At 48.0% G+C, this 19,499-nt stretch overlaps 1 protein-coding gene and 1 long non-coding RNA gene across 4 annotated transcripts; one reads left to right on the top strand and one right to left on the bottom strand.

Moving 5' to 3' along the window:
- Positions 1 to 3,773: 3,773 nt before the first annotated feature.
- LOC134481084 (uncharacterized) lies at positions 3,774 to 9,335 on the bottom strand. 3 transcript variants are annotated; one of them, XM_063270934.1, is made up of 4 exons: positions 9,128 to 9,335; positions 5,607 to 5,798; positions 5,169 to 5,263; positions 3,774 to 4,046 (listed from the first exon to the last, which is right to left on the bottom strand). In XM_063270934.1, the coding sequence occupies exons 1-4, from the start codon at positions 9,186 to 9,188 to the stop codon at positions 3,972 to 3,974; spliced, it is 423 nt and encodes a 140-aa protein (XP_063127004.1). In that variant the 5' UTR covers positions 9,189 to 9,335; the 3' UTR covers positions 3,774 to 3,971. The 3 variants fall into 3 exon arrangements, with proteins under 3 accessions (XP_063127004.1, XP_063127006.1, XP_063127003.1); XM_063270936.1 differs by having other exon boundaries at positions 3,774 to 4,181; positions 9,128 to 9,275; XM_063270933.1 differs by lacking the exon at positions 3,774 to 4,046 and having other exon boundaries at positions 4,739 to 5,263; positions 9,128 to 9,308.
- LOC103693588 (uncharacterized) lies at positions 6,584 to 11,726 on the top strand. The gene is made up of 3 exons (XR_595099.4): positions 6,584 to 6,764; positions 8,724 to 8,979; positions 9,152 to 11,726. It is a non-coding gene; the product is annotated as an uncharacterized LOC103693588 (long non-coding RNA).
- The last annotated feature ends 7,773 nt before the right edge of the window (positions 11,727 to 19,499 follow it).

The raw sequence follows: 19,499 nt of genomic DNA, 5'->3' as shown, positions 1-19,499 counted from the left end.
TCTCCCTCTCCCTGCAACCCCCTCACTGAATCCCCAAGTCCCACCTTCCTCCCTTCATTGCCCAATCATAGGCTCTAGCCTTTTATGGGCCAGTTATATTGGGGAGAGGGTTCACATAGCATCACTTGGTGTACACGAAGATCTGCTCGTCAAGGACAACCACATCTTGAGAAACCAGCATTTAACATTAGGATACAAGTAGCAGCAGACCAACCCCCTCCATGTTTCTTCTTTCTTCAGGGTTCTTTCCAAGTCTTGCTGATGGCCAGAGGCTCTGAAGGGCCATCCCAAACTGCACTAGAAAGTCCTTGGACCATTTCTTCACAGCCCAGCTCAGCTCCCACCCTGAATTAGCACAAGGCACGGGTCTCACTACACAAACAAGCGCATGCTTCTATGTGTCCGACATTGGTCTCAGCTCGAGATAATACATCATGGAGGAGAACAGAGCTAAGTCCCTAAGAGAGGGCGGACAGTGAACATGGGAATAGGAATTTGTGAGTGACCGAGAAAGAAAGACAAGAGACGTGGTGAGAGCTGGGGGGTATGTGAGGAGCGGTGCAAGTTGCAGTACTAAATAGCAAGGGAGGAGGTTGTAGGAACAGCTAGAGAGAGGTCAGAAGCTTAAAGCAGGACGGTTTTATGTAGTGAGAATTCTGGAATCTTGGTATCCTTTAAGAAACACAGAAATGTTATAAGACTATGGCTTTGTTTTAATCCCAGGTGTGGGATATGGGGCAGCTTCAGATTGTCCACAGCAGCTGACTATGATTTGCCTCGTGCTCTGGCAGGGGCGTGATTTTGCCAGCTGCAGACAGTTTCTGCGATTATGTGACGTTCGGAATTCTGGGCTCATGTAAATGCTACGGCCGTGAGGGGAAGGTCGGGCTATTGTTCGTAGTTGTTTGAAGTTTATTAAGTGGTGGTGCACAAAGAAGAAACAAGAAGAAAGTAGATATCCTGACAGAAAGGATCCTAGAGTCATCAGCATCAGTTAGGCTCAGCCCCCCCACTCTCCGTCCCCTACAAAACCAGCATATGTGGTAGGGGTGACTCTGACTTGGGACAAGGCCTTAGCAAAAATGTCCTAGAAATGCAGTCATCTGTGTCCTAGACGAGGGGCAGATCCTAGTTACACAGATGACTTGTTTTGGGTTTCTTATCTCCACCGTCTCCTTTTACCATCTTGGGTCCAGGAGCTGGGGCTTGTGTGTCACCTGAGGAGGGGGACAAACTTTATCTATAGGTGCACTTGTATGTGTGTGCTCAGTATAAATAGCTCACCGGATAGTGATCGCAATGTTTATATACCAAACTTACCAACGGGCATGGGGCTTTCAACGGCAATGGGAGAGTGGGAAAGGAGCTACAAGCTTTGTTAGGCTCACAGGAGGGACAGTCTGTCTCCAAAGCAGAGTAGCTGGGAATTGTGCCAACCCTGCATCGTGAAGGGGATCTGTTTTAACCAGATAAATTAGGATATGATATTGCCTGGCCCCCAATATTTTCACTTAAACTTTATGTAGGCTAGGGAGATGGCTCAGTTGTTAGAGCACTGCCTCCGAGGTGTGGGCTTGAGTCTGATCCCCCTAAACCCACAGAAAAATGTTAGGTGTGGTGGTGGTGCGCGGTCGCTGTCCCAGAGCTGAGGAGGCAAAGACAGGAGGATCCTCGGGACTCGCTGACCAGATAGCCTAGGTGGTGAGCTCCAGGCGTAGGAGAGATCCTGTCTCAAAGGAAGCAGACAGTGTCCCTGAGGATGCCCTCTAAGATTGTCCTCTGGCCTTCAAATGAATGTGCGTACATGTGCATATGCAGCTATACTCTCTCTGTCTCTCTGTCTCTCTCTGTCTCTCTCTCTCTGTCTCTCTCTGTCTCTCTCTCTCTGTCTCTCTCTGTCTCTCTCTCTCACACACACACACCAAAACAAAACAAAAACAAACATCTTCATGCCACCTGTCAAGGTTCTGAGAGGAGTCCACCAGTTCTGCATGTTGTGTAAGCACAGACGGTGTGCAAGGAACGTCTTGGAAGCTGACATATGAGGATTGCAGGTTCAGGATTAGGCAAGATTAGAATGAGTTAAATGCCTGCCTGGGCAACTTAGTAAGACCCGGTCTTGAAGTAAAAGTTGAAAACAGAATTGGAGATTACAGGTCAGTGGTAGAGAGTGTGCCTCTGTGAGACCTTAGGTTCCACCACCAACAAAATAATAAACAGGCTGCCATGCGTGTCCCCTCACTCTGTCACCACAGACAAGCTCTGGACTATGTAAATGGCATCGTGCATACACTTGTCAGTATCCGGCTTCTTCCCTGCTTAGCATTATGTCTGTGAAGTTCCCCAAATAGCAATGCTTTCTCCTTTCGTGGCCGGTGGTTTTCCATTGTAATAACCAGCCACAACTTCTCTGTTCATTCTCTTAATGACGGACGTGTGGGTTGATCCCAGTTTTCCTCTGGTCTTCATAAAGTTGCTTCTCACTCTGTTGCATATGTTTTCAATATATATTTCCGGGACTCTGTACGCCGACTTGTAACCCATGGGAAAGGAGGCAGGCATACTGATCTGTTACCAGATAGATGCCTTTCAGACACATTCCCCCAAGGCCTCTTAGAAGATAACACAGGTGAAGCAACCAGCCAGCCGTAGTAGCTAGAGCTGACAGGAGGGGCAGGGCTTTGTGCCGGCTCTCCCTCCGTTCCTGTTTCATTTGCCTTACCCTAATCCCATCGGGGTTATGTTCCTAAATAAATTACTTAGAGAAATTAAGCCAACGTAAAACCATTACCTAAGAGCTGGGCTCTGTGCCAACAGGGATTCTTGCTGTAATCAGTTGCCCAGAGGCCAGTGTTCACAGCAAAGGCTCAGAGCAAGGCGTGGGTGAGGAGAACGGGCGATTCTGTTCAGCTGCAACCAAGAGTGGGTGATTAACAGGGGATCAGGCTGGAGTCGTGCACAGGATAGAGCCAGTGCTTTCATGTTTATAGTATAGAGAACGGAAAGTCACTGATGGGACACTGAACACGGAGCTGGCCACACACCAGAGCTTCGGTGAGGCAGTCTGGCCAGAAGCCAGTCAGAGACCAGCACCAGGAAAGAGCCACTGACCCAAGACTGTAGTCACAAGACTATAATAAGACGGACAATGTGGCCAAAGCATTAGAAGAAGGATATCAGCAGAAGGAAGTAAAAGATGGCCCTGTGGCTAAGATCCAGGAGGTCAAGTGCAGGGGGAGGGGAGGAAGGTGAATTACTTCACTAAAGATTTTTGTTTTCTTTTTTTTGGAGCTGGGGACCGAACCCAGGGCCTTGCACTTGCTAGGCAAGCGCTCTACCACTGAGCTAAATCCCCAACCCCTTCACTAAAGATTTTTGTTTTGGCTTCTTATTTTCTGCTTTTTTAAAAAACAAAAGAAAACAAAACAACAAAAACCTCCAGGGTCTCACAGCCCAGGCTGGCCTTGAACTAACTATACAGTTAAGACGACCTTGAATGTCTGATCTACCTACTTCCACCTCCTCCATCTCCTTAGTACTAGGATAATGAGCAGGTGCCCCCATACCTGATTTCTGGGGTGCTCTGCGTTGCCTCCAGGGTTTCACATGCTTGGCAAACACTATCAACTAAGCTACACCCCCAACTCCCCAATTTTCTATTTTCAAGTCATTGTTATATTATAATAAATATATCATAATTATATGTGTGTGTGTGTGTGTGTGTGTGTGTGTGTAATCATCACAACACAATGAGCAATATTGTGAGCCAAGTGTGTTTTTGTAATTTTTTTAATGGCTAATTCTGTGCACTTTTAAATGTGTTTACAACAATTCCAGGCTAAGCCAATGTGAGTGCTCATGGGATGGCAGCTGAGAGACAGATACCCCTGGGCTGGGCCAGCCATGTTGGCCCCAGCACACCAAAGGTGACCTCCGTTCCATGGGTCCTGCTGGCAGGGGTGGAGGAAGACTCAGGCCTTCTTCCTGATTCCCTTCACAGTTACCGAGAGTGGCCTTCCAAAGAGGGTGTGGAGGAACTGCAGAACCTAACAAGCAACAAACGCCATCCGGGTTGCTGACACATGTGGTCTCATATTTTTACCATCTCCTGGGCCAGCAAGAGCCACGGCCTTCCATGCTCGATCTCAGTGAACTGTCACTGCTGCCCAACCAGGCAGGCTCTAGGATCCAGAAGAGCAAACTGGCTCAGTGTCCGGGACCCTCACACCCTTTCCTCCCCGCATAAGAGCAGTGAAGTGTATCTCTCTGTGCTGGGCTGAGTACTGTAGGGCCAGGGCCCTAAAGAATCAGAGGGAGGAGGATTTAGAATGCAAGCTAGCAAATTTGGCATGAGGCCAGCTTCTGTAGTTTCACAAACTAAGGATGTTAAGGATGTTTTGCGTATTTATAAATGATGGTGGAGAAAAAAAAAAAGTGAATATGATACATGAAATGAGATGCTCTGCTCCAGCTCAAAGGATCCCTCCCCTCTCCCCTCCCCTTTCCCCTTCTCCCCTTCCCTCCTCTCTATTTCCTTCCCCTCCCCTCCTGTTAGCTGTTCTTCTAGGCTCCGCCCCACAGTTACCTGGCAATAGCCAGGTGTGCCTGACTCACTATAAAGGGGTTGCTTGTCCCCCTCTCCTCACTCAGCCTCTTACTCTGCCCCTTCTCTCCCCCTCTCCCCCCCCAAGTCTTCCTGGCCGGCCTCTTCTCTCTTCTCTTCTCTTCTCTTCTCTTCTCTTCTCTTCTCTTCTCTTCTCTTCTCTTCTCTTCTCCTCTCCTCTCCTCTCCTCTCTTCTCCTCTCCTCTCCTCTCCTCTCTTCTCTTCCCTTCCCTCTCTTCTCTATCTCTCTCTTTCTCACTCTGCCTTTCTATTTCTACTCCCTCATCAACCTCCCCTTCCCCTCCCCAAATAAACTCAATTCCGTAGTATATTGTCTTATGGCTGGTACCCCAGGGGGGAAGGGATGCCTCAGCATGGGCCCTCCCCTCCGTGGCACCTCTCCAACGTCACCCAACCTTGCATTACAAAAACATATCCCTGATTCCTCCTTTTTATAAAGCACAACACCTCCCCTCCCCCTCCCCCTTGCCTTACTTGAAGTCCTAGAAGTCTGCCGAGGCTTGAGGCCTAGTAGAGGATGCTGCCCCACCCCCAGGGCACTCACCGTGGTTTGTACCAAATCTTGATGGTTCCTGGCTGAGTCGAGTGGACTCTCCGTCCTCAGCAACATCTGTAGCACCATCTTGGGAGTGTGAGAGGCTGAAACACAGGGTGTAGTGCCCTGTCTTCACCCGTGCCTCCCAGCCCACTGCTGCTCAACGTCCCCAACACCTCGCTGAGGACTCTTCTGCTCTGAAGTCTCCGGGCAAGGCCAAGCGACACACACAGCAAGAAAAGACCCTATCGTGGTTATGACCACCAATAGCTCAGCTTCTCCCCGTGGGACCTAAAGAAAGACTTGGAGGAGAGCGGTGGGAGCAGCAGAGCTGAGAATATGAAGACACTTTGGGCATGGACTGGATAGACCACAAGAACTGCAGGGTTATCAGGATGTGGTGCTGTCCGCCCTTTAGTGTGGCCACCATCTAAAGTATAGTCTTGCCTCTGTGGGTTACGGCATCCAGCTGTGCCCGGGGTGGAGGTGGGTGTGCATGGTCACCAGGGTTGCAGAGGGTCCTGTGGTCTGGACAGCAGTCTGATACCACGAGGCAGAATTTATCGCAATAGCAGCTTCCTCTCTGGCAGCGGTGATCTGCTCCCAGGCAGCAGAGAGGCTGGGGGTGGGAACAACTGCCTGGAGGAAAGAGACATTAAAAAAAGACAATAAATTTTACAAACGGGGCAGGCGCAACTGGACGTGCGTCGTATGCCAAAGAGTGGCTTTGGATTCCTACTGATAGGTTATTCCTTCACTGCCAGTGAAATGAGCCAATTCAAGCTAGTTTAGATTATAGTAAAGGCGGGTTTATTGGGAAGCTGTTTATTGACTCCAAGGATTGAGGTCAGGGGAGTTGCCATGGGGAAGGGGGTGGGTAGAGATAAAGGGGGAAGAGGCTCCTTAGAAGAGAAGAGGAAAAAGAGAGGGGAAGGGAGAGGATGAGGGGTGGGAGAACGAGAGAGAGAGAGAGAGAGAGAGAGAGAGAGAGAGAGAGAGAGAGAGAACGCCAGGTCTCCTTTGGTATGTAAAATATGTTCCTTAACCCCTTGTCCGAAACCAAACACTGAGCTGCCGGCTCCCAGGCCTGACTGTAAAACACAGAACTGTGGTGCTTTGAGGGGAAAGGGCGGAAGACCAGAGTGACTCTCTCTCTGCAGAGTGGAAGATATCCACCATCCGTCCTTCTGTGCAAGCTTCGTCAGCTCTGCTTCCCTAACCATTTTCCTCAGTTTCTTCAGTGGTTATGTGTGTGTTAACCCACAAATAAGCAGGTGCACCTCTTTTAGAGACAGAAAAAAAAAAAAAAAAAGAAGCACAGGCAGGTGGGGATGAGGAATGGGCTACTGGAAGGTCTGGTTCATGGGACTGCCGTCCCCCCGCCCCCCATAACTTAATGCTGTTTTCTCTTCCTTCTCAGTTGATTCCTGTCAGTTTAGCACCTGCCTGGGGCCTTGTTTAAGGATAAACTTGAGAACTTTCAGCGTTGACAGGGTCAACAGAAGCAAGCCTTTGGAAGGATGCAAGACTGGGTGTGGCTAACCTAAAGTGTTGTGAAAACAGGAGTCTGGAGAGCGGGAGAGCAGTGGCCCAAGACCTCTCAAGGTGAGAGTGGGTGGGGCTGGGGCTCTGACTGTGACTCAGCCCCCAGCTCACGTTCAGGGGCTTCCTACAGATGATCTATTTCCATCCCTAAGTCATCCCTCTTCCCAAGCATCCCAAACCAACAATCAACTAAAGAGGGAAGAGTGGGAGAAGCCGGCCAAATTAAGGTTTGGCTTTGTTTATGAATCAGAGATCAATTCAATGGCACCGGTGTTTACTGTGCCGGGGCAGCATGGGACGGGATGGAATGGAACCAGGCTGAATTAGATTGAATCAAATGGACCTGTATACATTATATACAACGAGAATAAGTAGCTTTACAAGTTGCCTTAGCTGCACGGATGAGAGAACTAGGTCACAGAACAATTAGTGTCTGTAAAAATGGATGGGAGCCGGAAAAGCTGAGAGTCTAGAGAGATGCTCTCATACTAGAGATGGAGGATGGGCACCCAAGGCCATGCTTGAGCTGGCCACAGGCCTGGGAGAAGCAGCATCTCCTGGCTTTCCTACCGGACTGCCCCAGGAGTATCACACCCTGCACTGCCCCAGGAGTATCACACCCTGCCTGCATCTGCTTCTGAGCCTTGGCGTATGCTGGGCCATCAGCTTGGGGGCCTGTCCCTAACGAACCCATTAGAAGAAGCAGTTCTTACGTATCAAGGTCACACTTGAACCCAGCCTTCCTTCAGCTATAAAGGAAAAGCAGACACCATGTTCACGGGAAAATGGATAAGACTGGAGAATGTTGTGCTAAGTGAAGAACCTGAGGGTCAGAAAGACAAACACATCTTTTCCCCTTTAAGCAGAGCCTAGATTTTAGTGACTACATATGGGCATCTATGTGGGCATGAGTGCTAGTTATTAAACTATAAAAGGTACCATGAGAAAGGAGGAGAAGTCTTCAGGAAGGGCTAGGGAGGGGAGAAAAGAAATTGACAATATGTGACAAGAAAGCAGGAAGGACAGGGATGAGGGGCAGGGAAGAAGAACAGGGACCTGGAGGAGGGAAATAGAAGAGGATTAAGGAAAGTTAAATGTGTCTGAAAACGTCCTAATGATCCAGCACTCAGGAGGCAGGGGCAGGTAAATCTCTGAGTTTAAGGTCAGCCTGCCCTACAGAGTTAGTTCCAGGACAGCCAGGGCTATACAGAGAAACCCAGTCTCAAAAAACACAAAAACCAAACCCAACCAAACTAACAAATAAAAAGCAAACATTGTAGCCAAGCATGGTGGGGCACACCTTTAGTTCCAGCACTCAGGGGACAGAGTTAGGCATAGGCAGGCAGACGTGCTAGGCTGGTCTGATCTACATAGGGAGTTCTAGGACAGTAGGGAGACCCCGTCACAGAGCAAACAAGCAAACAAGCAAACAAGCAAACAAACAAACATATCGTCAGGTACTGATGGCACAGGAAGACTGTGGGAGCCTGGGGAAAGACAACCTTAAACTTAACGGCTACTTGGACTACAGAGTGAGCTCAGGCCAGCCTGGGTAACTTGGTGAGATACTGTCTCAAACTGTAAAGCAAGGCAAAAGTGTGAAGAACCCAGGGCAGCCAGGTTGGCTCCCTCAAGAGCAAGGCGTTGGCAGTTTTCTAGAGAAGGCGAGAGTGGTTTGCGGTATGGAAGGGGTACAGAGTGCAGAAAGGGGGTGCAGGGCAGCAGAAAAACTTGGGGAAAGATACCTTTATTGAATTTCCTGGGTTGGAGAGAAGGCTCAGCAGTTAAGAGCATTGGATGCTCTTCCAGGGAACTCAGGTTCAATTCCTAGCACCCACATGGCAGCTCACAACCATCTCTAACTCCAGTTCCAAAAATCTTACGGCTTCTGGGAGCACCAGGTATGCACATGGTGCACAGACAGACACACATGCAAACAACAACCCCCCACACAAAATAATAATAATAATAGTAATAATAATAATAATAAAAGTCATGGATTTCCTGTTGTATTTCCAGGTACATTTTAGCCATCCTGATCAACGAGTGGGTGGTGGCTGATGAACCAGGCTGCTGTTAATCCAGACCTGGGCTTGTTACCCTCTCTGTCCCTCCTGATCCCTCACCGCCTCTACCAAAAGTAGAGAACCATCAGAACCACCCCTGAGGACTCCATAGCCTTCCCAACCAGGCTCCAAGCTCACTGCAGAGACATCCATGGGGACACACAAAGAAGCCACTCCTGCATATTCAGGATACATGCGATGATGTCCGAGTAAGTGGGTTACCCGATCAGATCAGTGAGTGGGTACTAGCCATCAGAAGGTGGCGTATCTGACCGGAAAAAAATAATTGATTGACTGAATGAGAACAAACGCAGGGTATCTTTGACCTCTCGAATAGGGGTCAGCTCAGTTCCTCACCCGTCTTCTGGTTTGGAATCACAGGGCCCGGCCACAGCAGGAGGAGAAAGGCAAACCACATGGCTTCAGTCTCAGCAGAAGCAGAAGGGCTTCAGAGATGGAGGTCCAGCTCCAATAGCTACTCACTCAAGAGAGCTTGCCCGGTGTCTGCACACAGAGGAGGAGCCAGGTGACACCTGGTGATTGGCAAGGGGGTGGCACCATGGCTGCGTGACACAGGTGTTCCAACTGCTTGGATTACCTTACCTAAACACAGGTAATTTTTACATCTTATGACCCAAGCTTTGGGGAGAATCTGAAATGCTAAGGTGGCAGAGTACCAAGGATCTGACCTTCCCATTTTACAGACAAGGACACTAAGGCCCGGGAAGGCAAAGGAGACTTTGTGTTCACACAGTTTAATGTGGAGAGCTGAGGTGACAATGCTGGTCCCCCAGCTCCCAGTCCAGTGCTATCCCAATCAAAGTGAGAGATATTGTAAGAGTGGTCCCATCAACTACAGCAGTGAGTGGGAGTGGGGGCCACTTCAGTTCCCTTGAAGAAGCTCTCTGCCTGGCAGAAAGAACGGTTACAGTTCTGACACAAAGCTGAGGGTTGAGGGAAAGTCATTTCAAGGTTAAAGGATAAAGAATTTTTCCCTTAGTTCTTATTTAAAAAATGCAAAGAATCGACTCTATTGGGCATTTGGAAATGATTGAATGACTTGATTTGAAATTGGTTGTGTCTTTGGCCCAAGCAGGTTCTGATCAATCCTTGAATGCATCAGAGGCTCACTTTAAAAGGGATAGTGGGTGCCTAAAACAGAAAATAACTACTCCTAACCCCAACCTGTGACCTTCCACTGGAAGCTGGTGAAAAGACTCACCCTAAATCTGGGCCACACCTTCTGGTGGCCGCCTGCAGAAAAGACCATGGGTGAAGGGAGGTTTTGCCTTTTTTTTTTTTTTTTTTGCCTGCCTACCCTCCTTCTTGCTGGCAAGTTCATCTATCCTGCTCCTGCCCCTGCTCCAACATCCTTTTTATATTAGAGCCCACTTTTGGGGGATTCCAACACAGAGGGCAGACAAGCCAAGACATTCAGCCTCATGGCTGGGACAATTCCAGATTGTCAGCCTTTCCATTTGGTGGCAACCAATGTTGGACTGGCCAGACCAGAGCCTGCTAGTCATTTTAATAGATCCCTTTTTAATATATCTATAAATTTTGCCAGTTCTGTTTCTCTAGAGAACCCTAATATAGCACCCCATTTCTCTCTGGCATCTTTACTTATGCTTTTTAAAATTTAATTTTAGCCGTCACCTTTTAGGGGCATGGCAACACACATGCATGCCACCACACGCATTCAGAAGCCAAAAGACTAGTTTTGAGAATCAGCTCTCTCTCCTTCCACCATGGGTCCTGAGGCTTGAACTCAGTTTGCCAGACTCACATAGCAAGCACCCTACCCTCTGAGCATCCTTACCTGCCCCTTCCTGCCTTTATTAGACTTCTTGTGGCAACGACAATCACAAGGTAATAGACACACGGGTAGAGCAAAGGGCAACGTGCTGAGACTGATGGGGTAGAAGGGTGGAAGGAGCCTGGATTGCAAAGGGATCACTATGCAACCAAACCAGAGTTATCAATTGATGCGCTTCCCCCCGGGGCTCTTGAAACATTAGGGAAACAAACTTCCTTTGCCTGGCGTCTTGGTGGGGCTCCTGTGATGTGTAGCTCGAAGCATAATGGTATAATAATCTTTAAAAGTGCAGAGGCTGGGATGGAAAACTGGCTCTCAGGGAGCCAGTGGCCAAGACGACTATGATCTAGTGAGATCTGCTCTCTAAACTGACTAATAATATAGAAGCGACTTCTCACCGCCCCAGAGGTCAAACGTCACACGCCATGTGTCAGCAGGGCTCACTCCGTTATTCTGGATTTATTCGCTTTTAGAAACCAATTCCTTGGGATTTTCTATATTACCATGCTGTCTGCAAACAGAGATCCATTCCTTTCCTTTCCTATCTTGTTAGAGTAGATAGAGCTTGTTTCTCTGTGTTGAATTAAAGTGCTGAGTGTGGACATCCTTCCTCTAGTCCCAATATTAGGGAGAAAACATGCAACTTAGGTATAATGTGGGCCACGGGCATGCTACTCATGTTCCAGTGAGCTAGCTCATCGATCCAGATGAATTACTTAACGCTGGACTCCTCAGGGCCTTGGGCTGTGAACAGTTACATGGACGAGACCTTTTGCTTTGTTTTACCTTATTGCTTTTCAAGAAGTGGTTACTCTGTGTAGCCCTGGCTATCCTAGAACTCACTCTGTAGTCTGGGCTAGTCTTGAACTCACATAGGCTGCCTCTGGAACACCACCAGTGCTGGGATTAAAGGTGTGCACCACCACTGCCTGGCTAGAAGGGGATTTTTTTTTTATTTGCTTCTCTCAGAGGTCTATGGGTGTCGTCGACTTTAACTCGAGGGTTTCCACAGAGCAGAAGCAAAGGCTTAGGTGTTGCTTGTCTAGATGATTTGATTACCTCTTCACCCACCTGGTGGGGATGCCACCCTTGAGAGGAGCTCAAGAGCCTAGGGGGAGGAATAGAGAGAAAGAAAGTTGGGTATAACACCAGGAATACCAGCAGATGGAGCCACCAGCCCGGGAGAGGACAGTGTCCTTCCTCTCGAAGGGAACAGCATCTGGCTACTTCAGACATTGCACAGCATCCAGAAAGGGCCTCACCGGGAAGAGTCCACTCAGGCAACCCTCCCAGATGGCACAAGGACCCTCTGGCCTACGTATTTCCAGGGAAGTGGGAGTAGGAAGGAAGTAGGATTTGGCTTAATTGAGGGTAGTAAATGTTCAGAAGTTGGCAGAAAATACAGTCATTGTTTTGGAGAAGTTTGGCCATAAAGAAGAAATAACTTGGAGCAAAGTAAGCTTAAATATTTATTTATTCATATTTTAAATTAATATATGCTTGGTGCATGAATGTATGTATATGCACCTCACACATGCCTGCCCGTGGGGGCCAGAAGAGGGCATTAGATTCCCCGAACTGGAGTTAGAAGCAATTTTGAGGTGCCATGTGAGTACAGGGGACTGACCCCAGGTCCCCCGCAAGAACAGTGAGTGCTCTTAATTGCTAAACTATCTCTCTAGCCTGAAGTTTTAAAATGGAAATATCTTGTCTGTATTTTATTAGTTGTGCTTCTACTCTCCTTAAGAAGTTAAACACACAAGAAATGGCCGCAGCAGATGAAGCCATATTCTCCCAGGATAGCGCTTCATTTGCTGTACTCATTAGTCTGTGGAATACTTTTTGTTTGGTTATTTGTTTGTTTGTTTGTTTGTTTGTTTATTTATTTTTAAATAGGTTCTGACTATTTAGCCTGTGCTGGCCTGGAACTCAGAATCTAGTCTCAGCCTCCGGAAGCCTGGGATTACAAACTGCGCCACTGGGTGGGATCTTCTTCCACAGACCATTTGGCTTTTTAGCACAACCCACAGAGGCTTCTGCATCCCCGGTACCTGCAACTTAGCGACAGGGCAGAAGAATACTGAAGTGGCCTGGCACAGAAGAGCTCCGGTGACAGAGTGAGGAGGGCGTCTCTTCTGGGTGCCACCTTTTCTCTGTGACGTGAGGAAATGAAAGAGTTCGTGGCGTAGGAAAGGTTTGGGTTGTCTCGGTTAATGGGAAAGTTGGGGGGACCGGAGAGACGGCTCTGCATTTAAGATTGCATTGGCTCCTGTTTGGTTCCCAGCATCCACACTGGTGCTCAAAACTACTTGTAACTGTAGCTTTAAAAGACATCCCTCTGTCGGCATGCACATGGGCATATCGCTTCCCACCCCTTACACACAGTGCACACGGACACATGCCTTAAAGTGATAGAAAGAAATCTTTAAAAAAAAAAAAAAAAGAGCGGAAAAGTGAGCCTTCTACAGACAGAATTGCTGTAACCTGAAATCCAGGTGAGAGGCCATGACTTAACAATAGTCTAATCCACGTCTGCGTGCATCCTTCCCCAGCAGTGAAATTGGAAGGTCCCGATAGATATGATCAGGGGTAGTGTAGAAATGGGTTCGTGGGAAGGAATGGCAGGAAGTGATTGAGCGGTGTGCAAGGAGCTGGACTTCAGGGTCAAAGGGGCAGAGGTGGAAGATCTTTAAAGAGTAGCCACTCCCACCTCCTTGAACGCGGGGCGCCCCCTGGCGGCGGCGGGTGAAGAAGACCAGCGCATGCGTGGAAAACACAGCGCTCCCTGATCGCACTGAGTTCAGAGAGACAGAGAAACAGCTTTATTAACGAGCCCGGACCCCCACATGGTGGAAGCAGAGAACGACCTCCTGCAAGTTGTCCTTTGAACTTCACATATGCACCGTGGCAGAGCCTTCCCCTACCCCCATGAAAAAGATAATTTAAAAACGTAAAACCAAGCTGGCGGTTGGGCGTGGCAGGCTTTCTTTCTCACTTTCTTTTTTAACGACCAGCTGACCCTTTGCAAAAAGGGACATGTTATACGGCTTTTCAAAGAGTCATGTGGATGCCTCCGATTTCATTGCCTCGGAAAGTGCAGGTTCTGGAGTGTGGGCTCTTTATAGCTGAAGAAAAGGCAAAGATCAAAGTTTCTGCGTCACTTAAAAGTGACTTACATGGTTAGAGTTTGGGGCAAGCACTGTGGCCTCGCATAACTGTGACCTTCTGGTAACGTGAGTAGCGGGAGTGCCTAGGACGCCCGTGCATTCCTGGATAACTTTAGGGTGAGCTTGGTCTATAAAAAGGAGGCTCCGCTGGGCAGCTAAGCCTTGAGTGACATAGCAGGCAGGAGGGGTTTGGGGAGAAAGGATAGGGTTGAGTCACGGGGGAGGGGAAAGGCATGTTTGCGCTTTCAGTCCAGCAGCAGGTGAGGAATTTGACCCCAGCGCTCAACCCTACATAGCAGCCATCCCTCAGAAATATAGGAGGAAGTAACTCTGGTTCAATGCTCTCTCGCTCTCTCTCTCTCTCTCTCTCTCTCTCTCTCTCTCTCTCTCTCTCTCTCTCTCGTCTCTGTCCTGGAACTCTCTATGTAGACCAGAAACCAGGCTAACCTACCTTGGACTACTTCTGTTACGGAAAAGGCAACACATTATCCTTACTAGAATAGATGTCTGTTATGATTACGGATTTTCCTTTCCTGCATGTAACGCTTCTATACGAACTACCGTCCATGGACTTACAGGATGCCTCGGCCACTCCTATGTTATTCCACACAGCATTGCTTCTGACCCAAGAACTCACTTCACAGCCAAAGAGGAGCAACAGTGGACCCATGCTCATGGAACTCACTGCTCTTGCCACGTACCCCACCATCTTGAAGCAGCTGGCCCAATAAAGCAATGGAACGGTCTTTTAAAAACAGTTCCAGAGCCAACTAGGCAGCAGTAGCCTGCAGGGCTGGGGCAGGGTTCTCCAGAAGGCAGTAGTACATGATCTGAATCAGCATCGGAGTAAGTGGTACTGTTTCTCCCATAGGATTCACAGGTCCAGGACTCAGGAGTCCGAGATGGGAATAGTTTCAGTCACTCTCGCCCCTAGTGACTCACTAGCATAAAGTCGCTTCCCGTTTTCACAACCTGGAAGCTTAGGTTCCAAAAGAAAATGTGCTTCTTCCAGGAGGCAAAGCAAAGATTCCACTAAATTGGAAGGTTAAGGCTTCCTCCTAGGGCTGGAGAGATGGCTCAGTGGTTAAGAGTGCCCTCTGCCCTTCCAAAGATTTTGAATTCACTTCCCAGTTACCACATGATGGCTCACGACCATTTATAATGGGATCTGATGCCCTCTTCTGCCGTGCTACTAGGACACTAATATACACCAATAAGTAAATAATACTTAAAAAAAAAAAAAAGACTTCCTCCTTACCACTGTGAGCTCCTGATGCTTGAGTTAGGCTACTAAGAGTTACAGCTTAGGCTGACAAACAAGTTACAGGTTAGTAGGGGTGATGGATCCAGACCACTAAGAGAAACTAGGCTGCTTTTCCACAACAGGGGTAAGGGAAAGTACCTTTGGAATTCAGGAAATCCTTTAGACATCCCATGGTATCACGTGTCTTGTTATTAAGATCAACGGAAACTGTTAACAATCCAACCCAGTTAGGATGATAAATGGCCCAGGCCCTTTACAAGTGAAGGTACGGGTCACCCCTCCAGAGGAAGAACCAAGACCCTCTGAGGTGCTTGCTGAGGGTGGAGGAAAGACAGAGGGAGAGTAGGGAAAGGTAGCTGTAAATGCCAGCTAAGGCCAAGTGACCATTTGTATTTGTTAGGGTTCTCTAGAGTCACGAATTTATGGAATATCTCGGCATATTAAGGGGAATTACTGTGATGACTTACAGTCTGTAGTCCAACTAACCCAACAGTGGGCAGCTGCGAATGGGAAGTCCAAGACTCTAGTAGTTACTCAGTCCCACAAAGCTAGGTGTTGTAGGGTTATGGTGGGTTCCCGCCGCCGAGTGGGTGTTAGGCTGTAGGGAAGCTGTGGGACATCGCTCTGGGGGTAGAGAAGCACAGTCTGAGGCCCAGGACAGTCAGAGCTGGCTTTGGGGGGAGTCTCCTGGCCCACAAGGAGGTTGGGGCCATGTGGTTCTTAGGCTCTCAGACACCCAGGTGCTACTGGATGCCTCAGAAGAGCTGAGAACAGAGTGGGAGCCCCCAGGCTGGATTTAGCCTGGGGCTGAGGGGGGAAAAGGGAAGCTCAGGCTGGTCCCACTGAGGGGAGTTTTTGGCTTTGCAGTGGCAGGCTTGATTTGGCTTGATGGTTGTGGCTGGGAGCACAGAGAGGCCTTCTACGGGAGATTAGATGGCGGCTCTGTAGGTGAACGGTTTCTCTATGGCTCCCCACACCAGATCCCGATGAAAAGGGCAGACCATGGTTTTAAGGCATTTATTGTCATGGCAGAAAGTGGATGTGTAAAACCATACCCACTTCTCAGGGTGGGCCTGAGATTAAATACATTTTGCAGGGAGGAGTGTCTGGGAAGGAAAGCTTATTGGCTAAGCCTCCAGGCCTTTAGGTATCCCATTATAATGGAGATCTGTCTTGAACCTAAGTGACCTGTGGTCCCATCCTATCTATACCTGTGGAGGGGCTTGGGGCATTGCCTTTTTGTAACTGATGGCCACAAACCTATGGAGGGCTGAGGCTAGTGACAGGGGCCTGGTTTCCCTGGGAGTCAGGGGGAAATGCCGTCAGGGCCAGCAGGGTTTCTAGTCTTAGCTCAACCAGGAGCCAGGCTGCCTTTCACAGTCTCACAAGGTGTTTCACCTGGTCTTCTGTAGAAGCTGGATTCCTGAAGAAGTGGGTTCCAACAGATGTGCTGGCAAGTAAGTGCAAGCAGACAAAGAGAGAACTTTCCTTCTCCCATTGTCCTTATGTGGGCCTCCAGCAGAAGGTGTGGCCCAGATTAAAGGTGTGTACCACCATGACTGCACCTAAGCCATTCTTTGCTTGGAACTTGCTCTGTCCCAGGCTGACCATTAACTGAGATCTGCTTGCCTCTGTCTCTAGGGATTCAAGGCCTGTACCACCCTGCCTGGGCCTAAGCTTTTCATGGCCACTATGCCTCAAGATCCAGATCAAAAGCCTATGTTTCCCAGCCTCAAGATCTGGATCACAGGTGAGCCCTCCATTTCTGGATTGTAGTGCATTCCAGATAGAGTCAAACTGACAACTGAAAATGGCTATCTCACCAGTTCCAAAAACTAGAGTTGACATTAGCATTTCTGTCTTATTCTGTGAATATGCTTACACATACACACACACTCACACACTCACACACACACTCATACTCACACATACTCACACACACACTTACACTCACACACACTCATACACACACACTCATACACATACATACTCACACATACACACTCACACTCACACACACACTCATACTCACACATACTCACACACACACACTCACACACACTCATACACACTCATACACATACACACACTCACACATATACACACTCACACTCACACACACTCATACTCACACATACTCACACACATACTCACACACACACTTACACTCACACACACTCATACACATACACACACACTCACACACACTCACACACTCATACACACACATACACACACACACTCACACACATACACACACACACTCACACACATACATACATTAAGCAGATGCTTGCATTTCCTTTCCTGTATTTATCATGTAGTGTAGTCCTGGGACTTAGCATTTAGCATTTCTTATAATTTTGGTTGTGAGTCTAGCCTTTGAACGGCTGAGCCATCTCTCCAGCCTGCATTTAGCATTTCTTTTTTTTTTTTTTAAGATTTATTCATTTATTATATATGAGTACACTGTAGCTGTCTTCAGACACACCAGAAGAGGGCATCGGATCTCTTTACAGATGGTTGTGAGCCACCATGTGGTTGCTGGGAATTGAACTCAGGACCTCTGGAAGAGCAGTCGGGGCTCTTAACTGCTGAGCCATCTCTCCAGCCTGCATTTAGCATTTCTTAAAGGACTTTACCACCTATTCTGAGGGGGAACATACAAACTGTGGTTGTATGCAGGATCGCTATATCATGTGGGGGAGGGAAATTGTGACTTGTTGCTGTTTTTATTAGGAAATTAAGCATAACATATGAAGATGTTATTGGGTATCAGGTTGGCAAGGGGTGAACTCATGTGGTTGTCAACTTGACCAGGACTGGAAGAAACTTAGATAAGCTGCTGGGCACGCTTGCAAGTGTTTTCCCCATCAAGGCATTTGAAGTGGGAATACCCATGTTAGGAGGGCAGCATCTTCTGGTAGTAACCCAGAAAAGTGGGGACCAAGGAAAAAGTTTCAAGTTTGCATCTCACTGGCGAGTTCGGCCACCCTGTTGCCATGTCACAGCTTCTGCTGTTGCTATACTCCTTCACTCATTACCAGAACACAGACCTCCTGTAGACTGAAGACCAATGCTCTGCAGGAACTTTCCGGGCTTTCAGTACCTGACTGGAACTCCTGGGGTAGCCAGCCTTGTGTACTGATCAGCCCAAACCAGGTGAGACAGCACACTGAGCCCCCTTTAATATCTACCCATCCTTTCTGTTCTATTCTTCTAGAGAATCCTAACGAGCCTACAAAGGTTTAGGACTGGACTTCCCTGTGTCATGGCCATGATCGCTGCTGGTTTCTCTGACCTCTTAGAACTCAGTCTTTTCATTTAGCTTGGCATAACAGTGGTTAAAAGTGGAGATTTGAGGGAACTGGAGAGATGGCTCAGCGGTTCAGAGCACTGACTGCTCTTCCAGAGGTCCTGAGTTCAATTCCCAGCAACCTCATGGTGGCTCACAACCATCTGTAATGAGATCTGATGCCCTCTTCTGGTGTGGCAGCGACAGTGTACTCATATAAACTAAATAAATAAATCTTAAAGAAAAAGATGCTTTAAAAAAAAAAAACTTGCGGGGCTGGGGATTTAGCTCAGTGGTAGAGCGCTTACCTAGGAAGCGCAAGGCCCTGGGTTCAGTCCCCAGCTCCGAAAAAAAGAACCAAAAAAAAAAAAAAAAAAAAAAAACCTTGCATGCAAGACACTTATAGGGGTAAAACTAAACCCTAAAAGATAAGTAAATAGTCGAAAAAATTACAAAATAAAAATGAAATAAAGGTTGGGGATTTAGCTCAGTGAGGGTTGGGGATTTAGCTCAGTGGTAGAGCGCAAGCGCAAGGCCCTGGGTTCAGTTCCCAGCTCCGAAAAAAAAGAAAAAAGAAAAAAAAAGTGGAGATTTGAAGCCACCCATACATGGATCTGGGTCCACTATTACTAGCTGGAATGTGTTAAGTAAGTTACTTAAACTCTCTTTGCCTTAGTTCCACATTTATAGTGGAAACAATAATGCAGGCTACCTCAGTGGGTATTTGGGAGGGTTAACGACTCATCCACATATAAATGACTTAGAGTAGTGCCCAGGACACAGAAATATTCCATGTCTAAAACACGTGCTTTACTTATGGGGTGTCTTTGGGGTGTCTCCGTTACTCAGGGGTGAGCTGTTACTGCTGGCAGCAGGCTCAAGGGAAAGTCTGCAAAGTCTTGGGCTTTCTTAATCCCTGCCCTTCCTGAGAAGTCCTTGATTTCCCTGAGATTCCTTGCTTGACCCTGTCTTTCCTACAAGCTGTCCCCAACCTTCTGTTCTCTGCCTAAGAATGCTGAGACAGAACTGAGCAGAACAGATGGGCTTTCTCTTCTTATATGTTCTTAGGTGGTGACAGTGACAATGCACTAGATCAATGAAACCTCTTTTGAGCTTTCTTAGAGCCACCTCCTAGTAGAACAGCCCACCGCTCTGCCCTTTCTCTGCAAAGGATGACAACATTTTGA

The sequence above is a fragment of the Rattus norvegicus genome, chromosome 11, assembly GCF_036323735.1.
Source record: "Rattus norvegicus strain BN/NHsdMcwi chromosome 11, GRCr8, whole genome shotgun sequence".
Taxonomy (NCBI): Eukaryota; Metazoa; Chordata; class Mammalia; order Rodentia; family Muridae; genus Rattus; species Rattus norvegicus.
The sequence above is the reverse complement of the archived record's forward strand: the minus strand, read 5'-3'. Positions and strand labels throughout refer to the sequence as shown.

Coding starts and splice junctions, on each gene's coding strand:
- LOC134481084 (XM_063270933.1), bottom strand. CDS start 9,188: ATGTGGTTTGCCTTTCTCCTCCTGCTGTGGCCGGGCCCTGTGATTCCA. Junction 5,799..9,127: donor GATTCCAAACCAGAAGACGG/GTGAGGAACTGA, acceptor TCTTTCCTCCAG/GCAGTTGTTCCCACCCCCAG. Junction 5,264..5,606: donor GGATGCCGTAACCCACAGAG/GCAAGACTATAC, acceptor CCTGTGTTTCAG/CCTCTCACACTCCCAAGATG.